General features: G+C 40.4%; 1 protein-coding gene across 3 annotated transcripts in view; it reads left to right on the plus strand.

Moving 5' to 3' along the window:
• LOC138749037 (1-phosphatidylinositol 4,5-bisphosphate phosphodiesterase zeta-1-like) overlaps positions 1–21,924 on the plus strand; it is a 54,752-nt gene that overhangs the window by 12,407 nt on the left and 20,421 nt on the right. For 2 of the 3 annotated variants that reach the window (XM_069910065.1, XM_069910066.1), the window contains exons 4-5: positions 5,164–5,308; positions 8,498–8,650. In XM_069910065.1, coding sequence (XP_069766166.1) covers positions 5,164–5,308; positions 8,498–8,650 — 298 coding nt within the window. The remainder of the gene's footprint in view (positions 1–5,163; positions 5,309–8,497; positions 8,651–21,924) is intronic. The other variant, XM_069910067.1, reaches the window with a different exon arrangement.

Raw genomic sequence — 21,924 nt, forward strand, 5'->3', positions numbered from 1 at the left:
TTGGGAAATGGGAGGACATCGGAGCGTCACGTGGTCATAGAGAGACCGTGAAAACTCCACAACTTAGTAGGAGTGGACAAGTTGGGCTGAATGATTCTATGGTACACAGCCCTGGATCACTGGAGTGGTGAAGCAGAAGCTCTGGTAGCTGTCCCAATGTGCCACCCAACTCTCTTGTTCCCTGCCTGGTTCTCCACAGTATGATGAGAGCACAGGAGTGGGAAAACACAGATTCCTTGTTATACGGTAAATCTCGAAGGGTGGCATGGTTAGTGCATCCATTAATGCAACTCTATGACAGTGCCAGCAACCTGGGTTTGAATCCAGCTGTGTCTGTCAGCTCCCAGCTCTGATGAATGGCCCCCCTGCATAGCCATGGCCGAGTTGAGGAGAACCCTATCCAAGTTGAACCCACACCAGGTGGCAGGACCAGACATCATACCTGGTCAGGTACTGAAGGACTGCGCAGATCAATTGACGGAAGTCTTCATGGACATCTTCAACACCTCACTGCAGTAGTCCATCGTACACGCAGGGTTCACGAAAGCCACCATCATTGCGGTACCCAAGAGAGCAACAATAACAGGCCTCAGTGACTGCCACTCTGTGGCACTGCCCTCCACCACTGAGCATCTGATGACAAAACTCATCAAACATACCCCCCAGGGACACTGGACCCATTTCAATTTGCCTATAGAAGAAACAGTTCCACAGACAATGCCATAGTCTTGTTGCTTCACTCCATCCTGGCCCACCTGAAGAATGATGCCTCATATGCCAGGCTGCTGTTCATTGACTTCAGCTTGGCGTTTAATACAATAATTCCAGAGAAGCTGTCCTCGCCGGGACTCAACAATCCTCTCAGATAACTAGATCTTTGACTTCCTAATGGAAAGGCCACAGTCTGTCTGGGTCAGGAGCAAAATATCAAGCATTGTCACACTGACAATGCTATGGCTTATCTGTATGTGTGTTATGTCTGGTTGTGTGTCTGCAGGTTTTGTACCGAGGACCGAGAACGCGGTTTCATTGGGTTGTACTTGTACAATCAGATGAGAATAAACTTGGCTTGGTACATTCTCCTAGTGTCTGTGTGGGTTTCCTTTGAGTGCCCCAGTTTCCTCCCACCCTTCAAAATGTACCGGGGTGGTAAGTTAATTTGGAATACTTGGGTAGCACAGGCTCGTGGGCTGGAATGGCCTGTTACCGTGCTGTACGTGAAGATTAAAAAATTCAATTGTACGAGAGAAATTCAGCAGCTCTCACAGCGTCACTCGGAATCAAAGATATATAGCTAACATTTCAGGCCTGAGCCCTTCGTTCCTTGTAAAATTCATATTTAATTTAAATAGTTCTTTTCTTGACAAACAATACTTGTCTGAATGGTGAAAGGTTATCTTGATCAAATGATTGAATGAAGAGTTAATTGCCAAGTACACAAATTCAATGTACAGTTGAACTTAAAGACAGACTTGCCGCCGTGTCCCAAGTGTAGAAAATATACTAACAAGAACTTAAGTATAATGAAAACATAAGGGGAGAAAAAAAAAACACATAAAAGGAAGAGGGAAAAAGCACTTCTGCTTTTGTAGTTATTTTTTTCCATGAAGCTTGTGTGAGCTCACAACACAAATCTCTGGGACAGGGCCAAATCTTTGCAACCAAAATCAGCGTACAGTTTCTGCAAAAAAAAAATTGAATGTGTTCCACGGTAGAAGCAGATTAGGGAAATTTGGGTAGAATTGAAGGCAAATTTATCTTCATTGTAAACCTATATTTGTTTTAGAATGATCTAGAGATCAATCAGCTGTGTGAGCTTAATTTAAATTGAAATTAGCATTAAATCAAAAGTTTACGTTTGTACAAGAATCTTCGAGAAAGCATCACCAGCAATGTGCCAGATAGGTTTAAAACAAAAGGGGACATGCCGTGACCTATGGCATTTATGCATTATCCCCCATATGTCAATACAAAGCTTATAATTTATGGTTGCTTGATTGTTTTCTCCAATTTTATTCCAGAAAGGGACTCAATAATGTTAATATGATTTGCAGATGGGCATATTCTCAATGCTATCCTGCACCTGACATTTTAAGGTCAATATTAACCCAGTCTGCCATAAATAAGTCTGACTTCAGATGTGTGTCCAGTGTGACACGGCACTGTGTGGGTCACTGTGCTAACAGTGATTTTCTAGAGGTATTTGGCAGGTCAGGCAGCGGGCCTGGGTAGAAATGGTGTCATTGTTTCAGGTCGGGACCTTTCAGTTAATAGCTGTACTATCATGGACAGGGAGTGCTGCTTAAACAGGGTCTACACAATTATTGAGGACCCTTTCCATCCAGCACGAAGTATTTTTGAAGGAGGTTCAGGAGTATCAAAAATCATGACTGCCAGGCAACCAAGTTGGGAAATTGCTTCTCACTCCATATGATTGATGAACAATATCCTGTAACTAAGTAAATCATCCCAAAATAACTCGTGTGATAGTTAATCCCATGTAAAAGTTGACCCATACAATTTTTGGCCCGAACCGCTCACCCGTGTTCCTAACGACCCAACCGTGAACCGTCACCTTGGCTGCCTGTCCATGGAGCTCCTGATGCTCCGATCACAGATCCTCACATCAACTGCCCACCCAACCCAGCTCCCGATGCCCCGACCATGAACCCTCTCCTCAGCTGCCCTCCAATTCAAGAACTCGATGCCCCAACTGTAAACCCTTGCCATGGCATCCTGCCCATCTGATCTCCAGATGCCCCGAATGCATGCTCATGAGTGATTATTGTGTATTTTGTATGTGTATGTGTGTGAACATTGTTTAATTGGGTTATCTATGTACTGTCAGATGATAATGAACTTGATTTTGAACATGGGAAGAATGAGTGAATGGTTAAACGGATAGAGAGAGAAGCATGTTAACTGCAGCTGGCATCACTACTTGACATAGTAATTCTTCTATTCAGAACCTGAGGAATTGGAAGAACAATTTGTTCAACTAGAAGGTAGTTGTAATCTGGAATGTCCTCTTACAACATGAAGGAAGCATCTGGACAAGCACTTCAAAGGCCAAGGCATATTAGGCCCCAAACAAATACTAGGAAATGGGATTCGGTGGTTGGCATACAAAGGGAGGGCCAGAGCTCCTGTGTCTGCACAGCCTGACTCGATAATCCCCAATAATTATGATGAATGGCAATAAATAACTGACTGAGGAATGGCATTGTAGTTTATTGTATAAGCTATTGCACCAAATTGAACAGAGGTTGAAAGTAAATGTGACCAGATTTGTAAAGATTTGTAAATGTGACCAGATTTGTAAAGAGTGCATAAAATGAGGCATGAAGCAAAAGCTGGGAAGAATTGTCCTCAAATGGAATAGAAATTTTTCCTAAGTAAAAACTCATGAGCCTTGAAACTCCCTCTCACAACACTGAAGAAAAGGTGCTGAGCTGTTGAGATGAGGGAGCAGAACAAAATTGCTAAAGCCTTTCAATGTCAAGCTGATATTGTGGCAGGGTTCTTCCTGGTGCACAAATTCTCCTCCAAATGATACAGTTTAAGAGGCCGACACTCCAAATGTTTTCTGCGCTGGGCAACGCTGCTGGAGCTGCTGCAATGGCCACACTGCTCCTTGCGTGGACCCATGGAAAATAAAAAGAGGAGACGGAACAATCCTCTGCAGGGTCCTACCACCGACAGCTCCATAAAGGCTTTAAATTGTCTGTTAATGGAGCTGCCGGTGGTTTATGACTGTGGGATCTGGTGCCTTGGGCAGTGGCCTTCAAGGGTTGCAGCTTCCAGGGAAGCAGAAAATGGAGAGAACATCCCCCACTTGAGAAGGATAAACAGAGGAGATGATCCTTTGGGATGGTGGCCACGGTGAAGGACCAGTGAGGGGCTCAGCAGCTGAAGAATTTAGGCGGATGGCTTCTGGCAACTTGAGGCGAGGAATCCATACAGGCTACGGGTTGCAGGCAATGTGCTCTCAGGTCTCATGTCAGGCGGGCTGCCAGAAACTGGCTTGCAACTAGCTTAAAGGTTATCAGGTATTTGAACTGGGATGCAAGAGGCAGCAGAAGGTGATAAGGGCTCAGGAGGTGCTGAAGACTTCTTGATCATATCGGAGGTTTGGATCTGGAGCTCTGTTTGATTTGAAGAGGCTACAGGAGCGCTGGGGGAAAATTCACAATCACTCAGTGACTCTGATGGGACTCTCTTCTGCTTCTCTTTCTCTGACTAGAAGGGGCGGCAAACAATTTCTGCTGATGTTGAATCTTCTCCTGCCTTACGGCAGACTAAAGATAATTTTGTGTGCAATGTTTTATGACAGTAAAAGAATTTTGAATCCTCACTTTTTAAAAAGAATAAACACATACTGCACACACTCAGGACAGATCCTTGCTTGCATGTTTAACATCATCTTTAAATTTCAAGGGGAATTTGTCTCCACTTGATTTCTCTCTTACTGGATGCCAAGGAGATGCATAAAGGTCTTAAAACACAGAAGTAAGTCCTTCAGGTCACTGAGTCTGCACCGACCCTCATGCACCCATTTACAATCATCTTTTTTTCTTTTATTCTCCCCATATTTTATTTTTATGATAGTGGAATGATTTAATAACAAAAAAGGTTTGCAATTCCCTTTTATTCTCTTCTTCAATGTTTACATAATTCACAGTTGAGCAAAACAGTTATCTATTAGCTGCAATAGCTCAGAGGTTAGAGCACTGGTCTTGTAAACCAGGGGTCGTGAGCTAATTCCTCACCAGGGCCTCATTTCTGTGAGGGGCACTGGGCAAAGTGGAGACTCTCTGTCTGTCTTACTGTCAACAAAGTTAAATTTTTTCATGTATGTTACGTTCTAAATGTAGTAAATGTACATGACAATAATGGAACCTGTACCTTTATATTATCAGAATCAAAAGAAAAAAAAAGTTCCAAACAAAAAAATGAAAAAAAACCTTAGAAATCAAAACCCCTTCCACTAAGCAAGGTTAAAAAAATACACAGTACACTTTTAACTTAGAAATATTCATAATGTATTAATATGTATTAGATTCATTTTTAATTAATGTATGCTGGATGAAATTGGATCTAAAGATACAAAACAGTTCATTCAGTTGAAGTAATTGAAACATCATTTTCCCCTTGCTTTCTAAGTGCTTTGAAAAAAGGTTGTCGTTGTTTGGAATTGGATTGCAGAGATGGACCTGAAAATGAGCCCAGAGTTTATCATGGCTTTGCCTTGATTTCCATGATTTTGGTCAAGGATGTTATCGAAGTTATTAATATGTATGCATTTGAGGTGAGCCATATTTAATTTTACAACCTACATGTCTGGTCCCTTGTTTCAACATTGGTACAGCTTTTTGCTCATATTGGCATTAAATCTGGGTATGGTGTGTGGAAACAGTGTCCAAGATAGAACACAGAACATAGGACAGCAAGGCCTTTCAGCCCTTGAGGTCGTGCTGACCCATATATTCCTTCCTAAAAAAAGTACTAAAATTTTACTAAATAGGGGCAACATTTATGGAATTTTAGAGGAGAGAAATAAACAAATGTGTCTTTATGTTTATAAATGAAAGAAAATGCAGGAAACTAAACAGAACAGACAGCATCTGTGGAAGAGAGATACCTTCCACTGGTGCTATCCTGACCTGCAGAGTGTTTCCAGTACTGGGGGCCAGTGCCAGACTGTTTAGAAAAAATGAAAGACTTGAAACTACTAAATTTACTTTAAATTGCAAAAAAGAATTAGGCAAAATTACTGACTGAGAAGATTTCCACAAACTTTTCAGCTCTATTATATTTAATATAATATAAAAATATATTAGCGTAAAAAGTATCTTGCATTAACAGTTAACAAGATAAAAACAAGAGTGTATGAAGCGCAGGAGACAACACTAATCAACAAAGCTAATAATGTAACAATTAATTTAAAACATAATAATGTATCTTTTATCAACAAGCATTGAAACTACTCACAGGCCGGACAACTCAAAGTGATCACATTTATTTGCTGTCGAAACCAAGTTTCCTGAAATTTAATAAAGAGATATGTTGTTTTGAGAGTGTGTGTGTGTGCTGTGCAGGCTCAATGCAGATATCCATTTATAAACCAATTACACAACACAACAAATATATAAGCATGAAGAAACTGATGGGGGAAGATAGACTCTATCGAGCTACTGCTCGATAGCAAGGCAGTCACGATCACTTATTCCTATGCACTGCATGTGCGCGACAAGTGTGATGGTCGTGAGAAGAGTGGGAAAAGGTACTGTATATTTTTATACATGTGTGTGGCCATCACAACAAGTTACTTACAATAAATCAAACACAAGTTGGTTTCAGTTACCTTCATTTATTTATCTATATTTTATCTGTATTAATATTATATGAATCTTCTTTAAAATATTAATATTTTGTGCCAAAGGATCACCCCTTGACTCTCTTTACAATATCAACATTCTTTACCAAGGGGAGTAGGCCACCTCAAAACTGTAAACCCACGCCAACTGACCCACCCTCTGTTCTGGTCTACCGACCTTCAAAGCCCGCCACCCAGTGCGCCACTTGACGTCGGCTGAAGTGCTGCGGCTGCTACCGATCGCACCAGAACTAATCAGCTTTGCAGAGCTGAGCTAAATAGTCCCCCATTTGTGGGCCCACCGTGCATGTGCCAGCAGGTCACGGTACTCAAATACATCGCGCGTGCTCTAGCCGGCACTCGTGCATGCACAAGAGAATAAGGATGGCTGCACTCAGCCAGTCAACAGACCTCGAGATGCTGACTAATAAAGTAAGTATACTTTTTCACATTTTACAGAGGACATCTGGCCATCCTGACTGTGCCCCTTTTAAGTCGTAACCTCGTGGTACTGCTGGCCCTGCCAGTATTTCTGTTTTGGCTCCATCGTCTGCATTTTTTTCCATTTACAGCTGAGTATATTTTTCTTCTTATTTCATGATCTTGCGACAGTACACCATTAGGCAGGCAAACCGGCCCCGCTTGTCATGCACGCGGCGGGGCAGCCGGCCAAAATGGCACCGTCGGGGGTTTCCTCCCGACCTCAGCACTGGGTGACGTCGTGGCCCCCCAGCACAGTTCTCAGCCAGGTCCAAGCTGGGAGTCTAAGACCAGCCAGGCCGCCTGCAATAAATCAGTTTTGCTAACTGAACTCAACCCGTCTGGTTGTGCGATCCTTCATTTAGCAGTTTTGCCGCCGCGACAATCTGCTGATTTCCATGGCAACGTATTTATAGAATTATACAACACTGAAAAAGGCCTACCTGCCCAACTAATTCAAATCGGCCAAGATCCCTTCCTGAACTATTTTGAACCTTACTATTCCATGCTGTTTAGGATCTGTACCACTTCATAATTTTTTTGCTCCAAAGAGCACCTGCTACCCTTATAATTTCATCCTCTTTTAGCTGAAATACATAAATATACTTAATTTTTTGAGATAGGTTTTTGATAAGATTATTTACATTTCTGGAAGCATAGCAGTATCGTATCTCCAAGAATTGCCTTGAGCTCTGGGGATGGTTTTGGTTCCAAACCCAGATGCATGAAGGCAAACCTTGTTCTGTAATTACAATAGAATACATAATTACCTCCATTGATGATCACTTCAATGTTCAAAAGCGATCCCACTGAAAATCAGTGCATTTATCATGGAGTATTTTGATCTTCTATTGTTGATTATGAAATTCAAAATATTTAGCTGTGCGTATTTGACAAAGTAAGTTTACCAATGAGTTTTTTTGGTTAAAATTCTTTGCTTCAATCCTAAATTTAGTTTGAACCAACCTTGTGATGCAATCATCTAAATAATCTTGGTAGAGGAATAATTTTTTTTTACAAAATCTACAAATGGAAAAGGACAAACTAAAATAAAAAATAAAATACGTCATGACCCATCATAAATGTAGAGCCAATTAAAAAATCCTACATTTGGAAATATTGGAATTGCCTCACGAATTCAGAATTTAATTCACCCTGCAGGATATTATCATTTGGGTTTAGTGAACCTTCTTGTTAATCTGAAATCTCTTTGAAATCAATTTCTACATTAACATGATACTTTTCAAAATATTACATTTAATTTCTCAGTCATATCCTGTTCCTTTCCTACGCTAATTATTTGGTTATTTCTAAGGGTTTACTGTTTTCTCCCTTTGTGGTTCAAGGAACATCTGAATTATTCATTTCTTTTTTAATAAAATCAAGACACCTTCTGTGAATATACTCTTCAAAAGAATATTTTAAAACTGTTTGAGTCACTTATGACAATGGAATGTTGGATTGCAAATGTAGTAACAATGTCTGACACCCAGTTATTACTAAAGGAAATAAAGCATTGTTCTGAAGTATTGATAGTAGAACACACCATTTTTTTATTGATGCATCTGATTTGATTTCTGTGCTGATGAACATAAATTAATGTTGCAACAAATTTTTTAATGTTATTTTTTTAAAAAACAGACATCGGAGTATCCTTTGATACTTTCTCTGGAGATTAACTGTAAACCCATTCAACAGCATGTAATAGCTAACCATTTAGTCAATATATTGGAAGACAAATTAATTACAATGAATGATATGGATGATAACCTAACTCAATTATCTTCTCCGGAGGTAAGAGTTATCAATATTTGTTGCGGATATTCATGGCACAGTTATAACTTAGTCATAAGAGATGAATAAGATTGCGTTCATGCTTGGACCAGTCAGGCTCGGTTATAATCTGCTTATTTTACCTTCTGGCTACAAGGGGGAACAAACCTTTTCCACTATATTTTTGATGAACAAGCAATATTTTGAAGGGAACAATCAGTGATTATGTCAGAAATAAACTGCAAACTATGATTTAGCCTGATGGGGAACTTAAAGAGCACTACATTTATTTCACGCGTAGTAGACTCAAAATTGGGTTCACTTTTGAATTGGTTCACCCATAATAAACATGAAAATACATTTATAATTATTTTTAAAGGGTAAAAAAAAAAGAGCAAGATCAAGTGTTAAAATCAAGCAAAGCAGCGGATCTGAGAACTGAGTTCAAAAAACAGGATATGATTTAGTACTGATTTTTTTAAAATTTACACAAACCACAAAGGTCTCTGGAGCTGCTGTGGTGAGATGTTATGCGATATAAATGTGCAATCATGATGGTGCAATTGTCTAGATGCGGAAGTGAAGAACAAATTCCCTACAAGTTTCAAGTTCCCAGCAGAAGAAGAAAGAAATTACTATTGCAAATCATTTGCATCTTTAAACCCACACGATCAAACTATTTATTAAATAAATAATTCACTCTGCAGGAGGTACAATGGAATGGCACATGTTATAGGACAAGAGGGCACAACTTCAGGGCTGAAAGGTGGCCATTTAAAACAGAGATGTGGAGGAATTTCTTTAGCCAGAGAGTGGTGGATCTCTGGAATTTTCTCACACGAGTAGCTACGGAGGGAAAGTCATTTAAGGCAGAGGTTGATAGGGATCTGAATAGGGCATTAGGGGCTATGGACAGAAGGAAGGGGAGTGGGGCTGAGTGGGTGAATAGATTTGCTCATGATGGAATGGAAGAGTGGACTCAATGGGCCTAATGGCCTACTGCTGCTTCTACATCTCGTGGAGCATAATGTAAACTTTTATACAGACATCGTCTCATACATGGCAAGATAGATTCCCATCAGGAAGCTGCAGATATTCTTTTATTTAAATTTTAAATTTGATTTGCCTGTTATGTTAATGTTAATAGTTTTGTTTTAAAGATAAATGTTACCATTTTCATCATTGATCTTGCTGGAGTTTTCTGTGAACTTTTTGGTCAATGCAAAATGGTGCCAGAGCATGGTGACTTTTTGCAAACCACTGATATTCTGTATAAGTAACAATAAACAATTCAGTTCATGGAGAAAACAGAGCGATGGGTGACAACAAATCACGTCAACCTTCATTTGGAGGATTCGCTGTGAAGCCCTGTCAAGGACTTACATTGGAAATCAGATTTCAACAGCAGAAAATTGTCATGCCTCTGTAATATTTAAAGGAGCGCTCAACCACATTCTCCTTTGGTACACTTGAGACCGGGAGGCAAAGCACTGCTTACAAGTTGTTATTTTGGATTTGGGATGAACACAGTAATGTTGGCAAGAAACCACCAATCTAGCAGTGTCATCAGAATCAAGGGTACCAGGTCACTCTGAGGGGCAAAGGGAATTGTGATGGATCTCCTGATAGTTGAGCATGGACCTTGCTCCTGCCTCCAGAGACTTTGGTTTTACAAGAGCATGGTGTTGGAAATTGTCACCTTCTGCAGGTAGGCCCCAGCTGTGTCTCTGGACTGCTTAGCATGTAATGATGAAATTATTACCATCCTGAACCCCTTACACTCTCCAGTTATAACTTTTGCAGCTCTATTAAAGACATCTCTGATGGTTTCCACTGAAGGAAAGCTACTTAATCTCCTTGTGTAAAGGTAAATGTTCCATTATTGTCACGTAATACTTGAGACTGGAAGAGTGCCAGAGAAGAATAGTCAAAAGGTTCAAGACGTTCTGGACTACATTCAAGGGTGGTTTGCCCTCTTTGTGGTGTTCCATGGTCTATTAGTCTTTCAATATTCACTTGCTCTGTGACAGCAAGTTGAATGCCTCTCGGTCAAATTCTCTGTTGCTCTAATGCACCAGGATTTATTCCACAGCGTCCATGGAGGGGAATGGAATTTCAACATTGAAACTCTGCTTCAGGACTGAATGGAACACAGAGTAAGTCTAATGGAATTCCGATTAAAGAGACAAGAAAATCTTCTTCAAAGTTGAAGGGATTTCGCGGTGAGGCAGTCGGTCCTCCTTCCACTCACCCTCAACACTTGAAACACTAGAATCCAATGAACTGACTGACCCCATAGTTTTTTTGGGCTGTAGGTGGAAACTGAAGCACCCAGTGGCAGGGAGAATGTGCAAACTCCACACAGACAGCACCAGAGGTCAGGATTGAACCCAGGTCACTGGAGTTGTAGGCATCTGTCTTTCTGCTGTGATTCAAATACATGGTTGCTCTGGTCTCAGGTAGTGGAGTAAAATGTGACACCCTGATGGTCGGGGAGACAAACAGGTGAAGGGGAATCTGAAGCATGAGGACCAATTTTTAATGACAGTAGAACGTCCTTTCTGAACTCTTTATTGAAGGCATTAAAAGTCAAAAATTAAACGGAGAAGGGAAAAAACATAACCAGGAGTTGAAGGACGTGGAAAGCTGAAACCATAGGGTGGTGGAGAACAGTCAGCGAGACCCTCACAATGGAACAGTTATAAAGAAAGCAAGCCTCTGAAGCTGATATTGGATTAGTTCTGAGCAGATTTCAGGAATCCTCAGAGGCAATTTCAGGACCCAAAGATTGACGAGAATATGGAAGTCATTACCACAGATGGATGTGGATGTGTTTATCAAGAAAAGTTTAGTTTATTATAACATGCAAGAAGAATTTTGACAGGTGCATGGATGGGAGAGGTATGGAGGGCTATGGAGTGGGTGCAGGTCAGTGGGAGTACACAAAAAAAAAGCTTTGGGACAGTCTAGGAGGGCCAAAAAGGTCTGCTTCAGTACTGTAATGTTCTATAGTTCTATTGTCATCTGATAGTACAAGTAGAACCCAGCGAAGCAGCGTTCTCTGGTCCCCGATGCAAAACATACAGACACACAACCAGACTCTACACGGATACTGACAAAAAATACATATGCAGGACAGTTATTCAGATATACAAATAAATAAAAAAATATTGTGTCATGAATATGAATTAGAATCAGAATTTATTCTGATGAACAAGTCATGAAATTCAGTGTTTTGCAGTAGCATCATAGCGAAAACATAAATATTACGACTGTCTTACAACATTACAAATAAAAAGGTAAAAAAAAATAGTGCACGAAAAGTAAGGCAGTGTCTTTGGTTCATTGATCATTCAGGAATCTGATGGCAGCAGGGGAAGGAGCTGTCCTTGTGCCACTGAGTACTCATCTTTAGGCTCCTGTACCTATTTCCCGCTGGTAGCAGAGTGAAGAGGGCATGGCCTGGGTGTTGGGCTCTTGGAGGATGGAGTTTGCTTTTTCCTTTTAAAGATACCACCTCATGTAGATGTCCTTGATGGAGTGAAGTCTGGTGCCTGTGATGTCGCAGGCCATGTCAAAAACCATCCTGAGTTTATTCTTGTCCTGGGTGTTGGTGCCTCCATACCAGGCAGTGATGCAGCTAGAATGTTCTCCATGGTACACCTGTAGAAGTTTGTGAGAATCTTCAGTGACATACCAAATCTCCTTCGACACCTCACAAAGTCTAGCCGCTGGCAGGCCTTCTTTGTGACTGCATCAATGTGAAGGCTCCAGGACAGATCCTCAGAGATGTTGACACCCAAGAAATTTGAAGTCCTTGACCCTCTCAAATACAGTACTGACCCCTCGATAGGGACTGGGTCATGTTTCTCTACCTTCCTCCTGAAGTCCAGAATCATCACCTTGGATTTGCTAAGGTTGAGCGCAAGGTTGTTGTCATTACACCATTCAATAAGCTGATTTATTTCCCTCCTTTACGTTTCCTCATTGTCGTTTGTTATTCTGCCAACAACTGAAGTGCCATCGGCAAACTTGTAGATAGTATTGGAACTGTACCTGGCCACACAGTCATGGGTGTATAGTGAGAAGAGCAGTGGGCTAAGCACACATCTTTGGGGTGTGCCTGTATTGATAATCAGTGAGGAGGAGATATTGTTTCCAATTTGTACAGACTGTGGTCTTCCCATGAGAAAGTCAAGAATCCAGTTGCAGAGGGGGGTACAGAGGTCTTGACCAGCACTGAGGGAATAATGATATTGAAAGCTGTGGCGAAACCACTAATGTATATATTTACATGCCATACGTAAATGTCATGAACTTTCCTGGTTGACCTTGGCCAGCTCGTGACTCCTCCCCCTTTCCCCAAAGGTTGAAATGCCACAAACCTGACCCCAGTGTGAGCGACCAACACAGGGATGTTGTCCATCTCTTCTAAATAAAAGCCTTCAGTCTCGGAAACTTCAGTCTTTGTGTAATTGATCGTGCAGCAAAGGCCGAGCTGTAGTTGATGAACTGCAGCCATATGTATGAATTGTTGTATTTGAGGTGATCCAGAGCTGAGTGGAGAGCCAGTGATATTGCATCTGCGGTGGAGCGATTGTGACGATAGGCGAATTGCAGCGGGTCCAAACCGTTGCTTATGTATGTGTTAATTCTGGCCATGAGAATTTCATCACAGTAGAAGTTAGTGCTACTGGCCAGTAGTCATTGAGGTTGTTCACACAACTCTTCTTGGATACTGGGATGACTGATGCCCTTTTGAAGCAGGTGGGAGCCTCTGACTGCTTCAATGAGAGGATGAAAATGTCCACGAACACTCGGGAGTAGAAATACAGTCAGGCGATTAGACTTGCTAAAGTGCAGTCGTGGTATGGCTCGGTATGCATGGTAGTGTAGCAGTGGTCGAGTGTGTTTGCTCCCCTGGTCTCGCACGTGACGGGTTGGTAAGAGTCTCGAATAGTCAGTGAGTGCGAGCAGTTCCTTTGATCGTTTAGCATTCTCTCTGCCCATGGGAAGAAGCTGTTCCTCAGCCTGGTGGTGCTGGCTCTGATACTCCTGTACCTTTTCCCTGACAAGTGCAGCTGAAAGATGCTATGGCCAGTGTGGAAGGGATCCTCAATGACTTTGCATACTGTCTTCAGATAATGACACCGGTGGATCTATCGATGAGAAGGAGGGAGACTCCGGTTATCCTCTGCCACTTTTATGGTCCTGTGGATTGACCCCTATCCATTTCTCATTATTGTGGATAGATATTCGAGGGAGGGTGGGCAAAATGGGGAGGAAGCAGAATGCTCATGGATTTATGTGAGGAAGTAGGGGCAGACCATTTGGCCTATCCTGCCTGGATTGCTGGGCAATACAATTTTGGTTTGCCATTTCCACACCAAATCATATGCTTGATACCTTAAGCATAGATCTCTATCTATGGATAATGAACAGATGGAGAGAATCTCACAGAGAAACAGAGATAATTATCCGTGATGATACACCTGCGCTGGTTAGACTGAACCAAAATTCAGAACTGAATCTTATGAAAAGATTAAAGGAGAGGTGGTAAAACCATCGATTTGGCATAATGCACAGGAGATCTATAAGAATATTAAAGAGTAAAGATAAACAAAACAGGAAAAACTGTAGGTCCTAGTAAATTAATGAAGGCCATCAAAAATCAGGAAATAAATACAAGTAGTTGAACTAAAGGAGTCCAAGAAAATGGTATACCATGAGAGTAAATGCAATTAAAAAACAAGTTAAATTCTCACATGGGAATATATTTCATGGGAGGAATTCAGAGCAGCAACAGAAATTCAGAATGACTGATTTATGGCTACAAAAATTCAGACTGATTGAAATGTATAAATATATAACATTACAGAATGTGAAATATTTAGAGAGGATGGAAAGAGAAAAGCAGATTACCTGTACTTGTGAGCGGCAACACAATAGCGTTAGAAAATAGAGATGCCACCACAAATTAAAAATAGAATCAAGATGAACAAAGAAAAGAGAAATTTAAGGAACCACCTTTCCAATTGTGTAGTCTATAGATCTATGGACTGATGAAGGGAGGAAGGGTGGAGGGGAATAAGTAAAAGTTATGTATTAATAATTATAGAGAATTTCAAATACAGTGAAAATAATTGGACCGAAGAAGTAGATGAAGGGGATCAGAAACATTTATAAATCTTGACAGCTTTGACAGCCAACTGACATTGTGCCCCAATTATAGGGAGCCCTGGTGTACAGGTCTGGTCTCCCTACCTAAAACAGGATAAACCTGATGGAGAGTAAATGCAATAAAACGTCACCAGATTAAAATTATGTTTTAGGAGGAAAGAATAAGCAGACTGAACCTGTACCATCTGGAGTTTAGAAGAACGTAACATGATCTCAATGAAATGTACAAAATTCCTTTGAAGATTGACAAAGAAGACAAGATTCCCCTGTGAATTATGTACATTGTTATGTTAGAATTTAACTTACATTTTCATTGATACTTTTACTGTACCCTTAACTGTTTTAGACTCCTTTAGTAGAATGATTTATTCTATAAACTTCCCTATTTGAAAGATCTGATATTCTTTTGTTCTGCTTATCTTTGCATTTTTAATTTTTTTTATATCACCCACTCATTTGACAAGATAAATGACTTGTGTCACAGCCTCCCCTTTTAATCTTTGCATGAGAACCAGTTCTTCTTCAATGCATTCTGTCCCACTGGTGCCAATGTCATGGAAAGGGAACCCTTTGTCAGCCAGTCCTTTGACTCTATGTTAATGCTCCTGCCCTGCCTGACTTCATGCCATTTTGCACAAAGCCGAGGCAGTGATCCAGAGTTCATTAACTTGAGATCCTGCTTTATTAAAATTTATCTTCCCTTTTTCCCATCCATTTTATTTCATCCGATGTGGACCAGATTTTCTCATCCACTTTTCAAATTCCTCACCATGACTCCAGCACCAGACAGATAACTCAATATTTCATGGTCTTGACCAAGGCTGCATCGGACATTATCCTTTCTCCCCATTATAAAATGTCTTATCACTCATGGTTGTTTTAATTTGTGGTGTGACAATGGACAGGAAACACGAGAGAGTTTGCCCATTCTCTTAAGCACCCACAATCACACTCCCAAGAGTCTCTTTTACCCTATTACAGACCCTATAAATATAGGCATTGAATGACCTTCTCTTTAAATATCTCCAGTGATCCAGCCTTCACAATACTTGACAATAGAGAACTCCAAAGAGAGAAAATTACTCTGCATTTCAATTTTAAATAGCTAGTCCCTTATATTGGAACAATGTTTTCCTGGTTAAGTAAAAACACAATGCTGGAGAAACTCAGTAGGTCAAACTGATAAAGATACAGAACCAACATAGCCCAAAGTATTGGTTATGTACCTTTGATTTTTTTTCCTCTCTCTGTTCAAGTCTCTCTCAATATCTATCCTGCCATGCCCCCTAAGGATCTCATACCTTTCAATAAAGTCATCACTCATTCATATAAACTCCAAGGAAATCTGATCCAACATTTTTAACCTGGTTTATTGTTACATGTGCAGGGATACAGCAAAAAGCATCATTTTGTGCACTGCCCAGGCTACGCTCTAGTGCTATTTTAGGTTGTAAATCCACAGAAAACAACATGGTAAAAATAAAGTAGCAAGGCTCCAGCATCCACTGCTTTTGTGCTTCTCTGAAGTAACAAAGTTTTTCTGGAAAATAATCAGACGGCCTTCAAGCATTTCACACAGCTGTTCTTCTTTACCCTATCAGGAGCCAGTCAGTCAACATTGGGTGAATACAAAGAAAAACCCTGGACCATCGGACAAAAGCCCCTTTCGCACTGCCAACCGTCCTAGGAAGCAGGAAAACATACCAGGCATGCTGCACTCAGAAGCCTTTCCCACTGCACTTGGTTAATCAGCCACCCAGCATTTAAAGGGAGGTCCCGCTTCCCAGCAATGACAAATGTGAGGGCAGGTTGTGCTTTCACACGACCAGAAGGCAATTAGTGAGTTAATTCAGCCGGGCTCTGATACTTGCCCCCACCAATTTAACTCTCCCTCCCAGGTTGGGATGTTTCACACTGCATGATTTCTGGGAATGGACCTGCTAGATTACCCAGTTAACCCACATGGAATCGGCAGTGTGAAAGGGGCTATAGTGAGAACAGCCTCTGAGGCCTCTCATTCTTGGAATTAGTCCAATTAATCTCTTTTGGACTGTATCCAGTTGTAGTATCGTTAGGCTGAATTAAAATTGGATGGACCAATTACTTACTATTTACTTACCAGATTGATTCACTCCCAGAGCACCTCCCCAGTTCCTATTTTCACATCACTAGATGTACAGGGGCTCCTAAAGCTGATAAAAAAATATTCTCAGAATTTATTTTGCCTGGCCCACTCTCTGCACCTGCTCTTCCTCACTGTAGCTTATATGCTTAGCCCCACCCCCTTGCATTAGGATATGTATGGAAGGTAAAAGCAAGCCCTTTGCCAAGTTCAGTTCTGGACTTTCTCCCTGTCACATGAGATTCTCTAAACATTCATGTTAAAGTGCAAAATTATCTCCAGCTATCATTTAAAGATCAGAATATCTCAATATTCAGGCATGGCTGGGGTAATTAGATAATCAAATGAAGAAATTTTAAAAATTGCAGATGATGGAAATCTGAAATAAAAACAGAAAATATTTAGGATGAGCAACATATATGCAGAAAGAAACAGAAGGATTATGTCAGGCCAATGACCTTTCAGCAGATAAGGACTCAGATGAATGGTCATTCACCTGAATTGTGGAACTCTGCTTCCCTCTCTACAGACGCTGCCTGACTTGCCTTCATTTTCCAGTTTTTATTAAGGAAATCAAGCTTGGAAACTAAGATATCCTGTATTAACTTTATCACAGCTCATTACATGGAAAATTCTGGAATTTTTGGCAATTGTCCCAGAAGGAAAATTTTGGAATCTATTTTAAACTTGCTCCCTTGATTCACCTTGAAATGCTAGTCTTCTTCAGAGTTCAGTGCTATCTTTATTTAACATTAAATCATGGAGCAAAGAAACAGGGACTTCAGCCCAACTTGTCTACACGTTGAATTACCCAAGCTAGTTTAATCTGCTGACATTCAACCTATATTCCTCTAAACCTTTTAAATCCATGGACCTGTCTAAATGTCTTCTAAACATTACAATTTTGACCACGTCCACTTCATCCTCTGTCTGGCAGCTCGTTCCATATACCCATGACCCTCTGTGCAGAGGAGTCCATGAGACCCCTTCTAAATCATTCCCTTCTCACCTTGAATCCATGTCCTTTAGTTTTAGATTTCCCATTTTCACTCTTTTCCTGAATCAAATGTATCTGAACATTTGAGCTTGTTTGGTGGAGATCTGAAATAATTACAGAAGATGCAGGAAAAAAAAATCAGTTAATGTTTCCGGTCATCTGGGCAACCTGTGCAGTTTAAATCACAGCAGACACAGAGACCCATTTATAACTGTTTAGACAAGAGAGCACCAGGATAGGGGTTTAAAAGAAGTTAGCATAGTGGTTAGTGCAATGCTGTTACAATGCCAGTGGGTTCGAATCCTGCACTGTCTGTAAGGAGTTTGTACATTTTCCCTGAGGGTTGTAGGTCAATTGGGTGTAATTGTGCTGCAAAGGCTTGTGGGCCATAAGGGCCTGTAAGCATGCTGTTTGGCTAAATTTAAAATTTATAAAAGTGTAAAATCTAAAAAAAAATTTAATTAAAAATTAAATTTAACGTTCAGGAAGTTTTTTGAACATTTAACAAGATTGGCCAATAGTGCTTAAGAAGTTAATTATCCACCAGCTTGTGAGTGGCATACAGGACAAAGCTTGACTGATCAAACCCATGGAAAAATCTGGCTCCAAAACAAACAATCATTCTTATCAACTAAGCCAATACATATGCAGAGGTATTGATGCTTTCTTTTCTGAGTTGAAAAGCCGCAATGTTGAGGTAACAAAGCTTGATAGTAAAAAAAAGGATGATTGAAAACAAGGCATGGCACTGATATTCTAAATGGCCATACGAGTCTATTAATGGACCACATGGTCAATTCTTCCCACTTGGGCTGCTCAAGGCTCAAGAATTAGCCTAACAGAAATGTAAAGATAAAATCGCATAGAAGAACGTAAACTTGAGAAGAAGCCAAAAGTCTTGCAGGAAGGAGATAAAGTAAAGGCGAGAACATTGGTACCATAACTTCACTGAAAATATTGTCATACTGGCAACTATTTCCAGGTCACTGAACATCCATCGACAGGTACTGTTGTGCCCAATTCCCTTTTGTGTAGCTAATGTTTGTCAAGAGGCTTTCATGGAGAGATTGCCTTCTGAATGCTTCCTTCACTGCTGGCAGAAATTGGAGATTTTGGAATAAACCTTTTGTTGTTAAACACACTGAATACGAGAACATAATGTGCTAGGTTTGGGGATGAAGCAGCAATGGAAGGATCTGCGCAGTAACATTAATGTCTTGTGCACAGCATTTTCCAACCTCAGCACACTTTGATCAGCATTGTGGAGATCTAATCAATAGAGACCCCTTCAGTGATCTCAGTGTTTTTGGAGCTGTATGCTGCAATTATTGGTCTCTTGACTTGGACTAACCATGGCATCGTTGTCAATTGGAGTAATGGTTGCATGGTTTTGGGAGATTGGGTGGAAAGGGTGAGCAAATTTAAGTTCTTGGGAGTCACTATTTCGGAAGATCTTTCCTGGTCCCAACACACCAATGGTATCGTGAAGAAAGCACATGAGCACCTCTACTTCCTCAGGAGTTTGTGGAGGTTTGGTATGACATCCGAAACCCTGGCAAATTTCGGCAGAGGCGTGGTGGAAAGTGTGCTGATTGGCTGCATCATGGTCTGGTATGGGGACATCAGTACCCCTGAGCGTAAACCCCTCTAAAAGGTAGTGGACACAGCCCAGGACATCACAAGCAAAACCCTTCCCACTATTGGGTACATCTACAGGGAATGCTGCTGTTGGAGGGCAGCAGCTTTCATCAAAGAGTCACAGCACCCGACGCACATTCTGTTCTCACTGCTGCCATCAGAGAAGAGGTATAGGTGACACAAAATGTGCACCACCAGGTTGAGGAACAGCTGCTACCCCTCCACCATCAGAACCCTCAATGACAAACTCAATCAGGGACTCATTTAAAGACTCTTACATGTTGATTATTTTTGTTTTTTTAATTTTTTTAAAATTTCCTTTTGTTCTCTCTGTATTGCACAATTTACATTTGTTACCTGTTTACTGTTTTTTTTTTAATCTGTTTACATGTTTATGATGTATGCAGTTAATTTTTTGCATTATCATTTAGTGGTAATTCTGCCATGCCCGCAGGAAAAAGGAATCTCAGGGTTGTATATGATGTCATGCATGTCTGTCAATACATCTGAAATCTATTGCATTTTTTCACCACCTTCTCAAGAGCAATTAATGCTGGGTTTGCCAACAACATGCACCCTAAAAAATATCAAATAAAACCAGCCCAAAGGTAATATAATAAACTGGGATGAATGAAATGAAAAAAAATCATGATCTGAATACAGGTGATGAGGCAAGGATAGTTTGCAGTTATCAGATTTCTGAATGAGGGTCTCACTAGTAAAATAATGTTGTCTTTGCAGTGTTCTAACTGATCCCTTTCTGTAATTCTGTAACTTTGCACTCTATATTGTGTTTTTAATTGGTGTACCAAATGCAGGCTGACTTGCTTGACGGCTTGCAAATGAACTTTCTCATTGTACATTGGCACACATGACAATACACTTGAACTTGATCTTGCACGGTGAATATTTGAATTTCTCTTTGAGCAGACATTCTCCTTCTGTCAAAAGAGCTAGAAAAGCCATGGAAGTTTGGGGAAAATGAGAATCTATACTTTTCACTTACAATCACTTACTGACCCATATAAAGTCATTGGTTGATCAATAAGAAACAAGTTTTTGGGTGGAGAGAATCATGTGGAGATCAGGAGTTGGATAATCCAAGGATTTGTACCAGATTTTGGGTAAATTGTCCATGACTATGTCCATCCCTCCATCTGCCACTGCTTTGGCTTCCTTTAATGCCACAGAGAAAAGTAAACATTTAGCTTCAGAATGCCACCTATTAGAGCCCTTTGAAGAATATGATGGAACACTTATGGCTAGCCTTGTTGTTAGTGCAACACTGAAACAGGTTCGAATCTGGCACCGTCTGTAAAGAGTTTGTACGTTCACCCCATTTCTGTGTAGGCTGTTCTGGTTTACGCCCACCTACTGTAAACGTATGTGGTGTGTTGGTTAATTGGGTGAAACGGACTCAAGGGCAAGAAGGGCCTGTTACCATACTGTATGTCTAAACTAAAATTAAAACCACAAGGTATTTCAGTGTCAGGAAGAAAAAGGCTTTGCTCTAGATCAAGAATGAGCTCTTTATTCTGAGGTGATTAATAGCTAAGATAAGTCACAGTGAAGGCTAGGTTAAGTCAGAAGTCTGAACATGGATACAGTTATAGGGGAATAGGAGCAATGGTACTCTGAAGGAGAAGGAAACAGAAACTTATCTAATTAAATATTAACTTAAATATTATCTATTCATTAGTCATTTAGACAAGTGACTTGGGAATTTATTGAAGATAAAACACAGGAGGAGCTGGTGGAAAAATAATTATATGGATTTGTAGTTGTATATCTTTATTATAAATCAATACAAAATTCCAACACCACAACAATTTTAAAAAAAACATTGATCACAAATTTATTTTCGCTATAATATTGTTTCTGTGAAAACCAAACTTTCCTGTTTGGATTCTGGACATATAATGCAATCACGATTAAGCAAATAGTTTAAATGAGTTATTGCCCATAGTTTATTCAGTGTAATTTAATTCGTTGTTACTTCTGTAAAAGTAGTATTATATTCACAGGTGGATTTCTGAGGAGATAAAATTTTATTTGAGCAACAGCGACAGGGGTCCAAAAAATCAAAACATAATCTAATTTGTGAAGGTTTGAGTTCCGAGATGCAGTGTGATCTGACCATACTCATGCTTGATATGCAGAAGGCTTGTGTTCAGGTACAACAAGCAATTGAGAAAATGAAAAGAAAGTTATTACTTATTGGTCGGAAATTGACTACCAAAATAGAGAAAATATGCTGCAGTCTTTGGAGCCACAGCAAGAATAGTGAGTGAACTATTGGTGATCTTAACTGAGGTCATGAAACATAGGAGCAGAAATAGGCTCATTGAATCTGCCTCG

The sequence above is a fragment of the Narcine bancroftii genome, chromosome 13, assembly GCF_036971445.1.
Source record: "Narcine bancroftii isolate sNarBan1 chromosome 13, sNarBan1.hap1, whole genome shotgun sequence".
NCBI classification, from domain to species: Eukaryota; Metazoa; Chordata; class Chondrichthyes; order Torpediniformes; family Narcinidae; genus Narcine; species Narcine bancroftii.